Source organism: Leiobunum rupestre, chromosome 8 (assembly GCF_980474605.1).
Source record: "Leiobunum rupestre chromosome 8, qqLeiRupe1.1.hap1, whole genome shotgun sequence".
In the NCBI taxonomy this organism is placed as follows: Eukaryota; Metazoa; Arthropoda; class Arachnida; order Opiliones; family Sclerosomatidae; genus Leiobunum; species Leiobunum rupestre.
The window spans coordinates 47,208,125-47,210,788 of record NC_143391.1 but is presented as its reverse complement, the minus strand read 5'-3'; the positions used below and the strand labels follow the sequence as shown (position 1 = coordinate 47,210,788).

Here is a 2,664-nt window from a genome sequence, read left to right as displayed (position 1 = left end):
TTAATATACTTTTACAAGTAATTGATAATTATTACCGCGCCACCCTCAGAAGTAATAAATTTGTCTACAAATATATAACATGTCTCCAACTGGATCCCGAGGCACTACCTTAGTTTATTATAAGATTAAAAATGATAGTTTCTTAATTTCCTATCATTCTCCCTAAGGTATCAGATTATGAACAAATAATCGCGTGAGAGTCCTATTAACAGGTGTATTCAATTTGTCAAAATGATTAATTAGCACGAAAGCAGAATGAACCGGTTCTACCATGACTATGCGAAAGGATTGTTCCCTAACGTGGCCATTTTTCCAGCGAATGCGCGACCTCAATTTAATTGGATGACATAATTAATTGTATTGTCAACGAAACACCTGCTGGAGTTTTCAACGCGTCCCCTCTAAGGGGTTTTAGGTAGTATATATATACCCTTTAGTCACACGAATCTAGAAATCCTGACACTAGTGAATCTTCCCGAAGCAAAAAAAATGTAAGTTTCCAGGTGTTTTTAATGTAACAAATACTTAGTTGTTTTTGTTTCTAGGGAATCGTTTGTAGCTATACACATTCTTTTCGCCATAATTTGGCCAAAAACTAAATATTCTTCTTCTAAACGGTTTTTGGTAAAAGAGGTAATTTTTAAAAGTTTTATATTTAAAATTTTATATTTTAAGTTAAATATAAATGTTACAGATTGGCTACAAAAGCTCAGATGGTTGCGAAGACCTAATTGTTTTTCGTATCCCGGTTGCTAATAATTATTCGGGGGATACAAACCGCCAAATCGACTCGATCGCCTACTATGTCAATAAGCTTCCCAGGGATCAGGGACAATACGATATTGAGGCCGTCGAGCGCCATGTCTTAAATATAACGCGACTGGCCCAATACGTTATTGTCAAAGAAAGGCAAACGAAAGAGTACCTGGGAAACTTTATCGATCTAGATCGAATAATCGTCGCCACGCGGTTTGTGTGCCCCAATTTTCCAGATTTAGAACTACAGCCGGGTGACTTTCACCACCATTTTAACAACGACCATACGCGGTATGAATCAATAATCACCATCTTTTGGTGGGGAAATTATATAGTATTTCTTATTTAACAGAAATGTGTGCGCCTATGAAAAGGTAAGGCAAGTGGCTGCCTATGTTCAAAGTATAGAGGGTAATCCCCTAGAATTGTACCCCGAGGAAGAGGACGACCCGTCTACACCACCCACATCCCCGACAAACCCAGCGAACAAACCAAGAGCGCTTGATCTCCGAAATGGTAAATATAAAATCAAACTATCATGTTTCTCATTTTTAATTTTTAATTTTAATTACAGCTCCGGGAATCACTATTGTCGTAGAAGGAGGTAAAACAATTGGTTCCGAAAAAATAATTACGATTCTAATAGCATTTTTCATTTCTAGGTTCCGAGTTAAAAATTATATTATAACGCGTAATAAAGTTGTATGAAAATTGTATAAATAAATAAAGCTGTATCAAAGTTTCTTCCGATCTTGCAACTCTATTTTCATTCTTATTATAACTGACAATAGCGATCAATAATAATTCCCATTGAACCGTATAGGAGTGAAACGCTCAATAACTAAGCATAAAAATAATCTAAAAATGGTTAACCAAGTAACTTCTAGCTCTGTATTTGACGGTAATTAGAATGTCATACTTATCGACTGCTGTTTTTTATATGTTGTCGTTAATGTTAAGCAATGTACACGTTTAACACGAATAACCGTTTAAAAGTTCATATAGGGGCGACTTGTTTCAAACTGCGAGGTTAATAATAATAATTTCGTACATATGCGTAGAATTTTTCTTTGTAATATTTCTAATGGTACGATTGTAGTATCATAAGTACCACCCCAGCCGATTATTCCGTATGATATAATTGATTGAATTAGGGCGTAATATACGGTTTTTAAACACGGTATTTCTAGAAAGTTTTTAATTTCACGGAATTTATACATAGTCGAATTTTGTTAGTGATATAGGTCACATGTACATTCCACTATAGATTACTGTCTATTATTACCCCCAGATATTTTAGTTTATTAACTCTTTCTAACTTTAAACATTTTGCAGTGCAGTTTCTACAATTATTATCTTCGTGAATTTTAAATTCATGTAACAAATCTATAGTCGTTCTCGAGGAGAAACAAATGTAATTAGTTTTATTTATGTTGAATGTTAATAAATTTTCCTTAAGTTTCATATAAACTATATTTAGAGCCCTTTGTGTCCGCAGTATCATCCGCAAACGATACGAGTTTCTCATCAATTTCGATGTTACATAAATTATTTATGTATATTAAAAACAATATCGGGCCAATCATTGTACCTTGAGGTATACCAAATTTAATTAATAGTGAGTTACTTATGGTATTATTTATTTTAACTATTGTATATCTCTCGAGTAAATAACTTCTAAACCAATCTAATACAATTCCACGTATACCAGATTTTTCTAATTTCTGTATTAATATAGGGTGGGAGACAGTATCGAATGTCTTTTTTAAGTCCAAAAACACGCCAATAGATTTTACATTTTGATCAATAGTTTTATATAGCATTTCTGTTAGCTCAAAAATAGACCTTTTCTAAAACCGTATTGATTTTTCGATAAATATTTTGAGCTCTCCAGGAAGTTAATTAACT

The 2,664-nt window shown here is 33.3% G+C and overlaps 1 protein-coding gene across 1 annotated transcript; it reads left to right on the top strand.

Moving 5' to 3' along the window:
• The first annotated feature begins 446 nt into the window (after positions 1-446).
• Positions 447-1,492, top strand: LOC149933544 (uncharacterized). Its single transcript, XM_090156860.1, has 6 exons — positions 447-491; positions 546-633; positions 695-1,047; positions 1,109-1,272; positions 1,331-1,360; positions 1,419-1,492. Coding segments are annotated over exons 1-6 (663 nt in total). The 5' UTR covers positions 447-489; the 3' UTR covers positions 1,445-1,492.
• Positions 1,493-2,664: the final 1,172 nt, after the last annotated feature.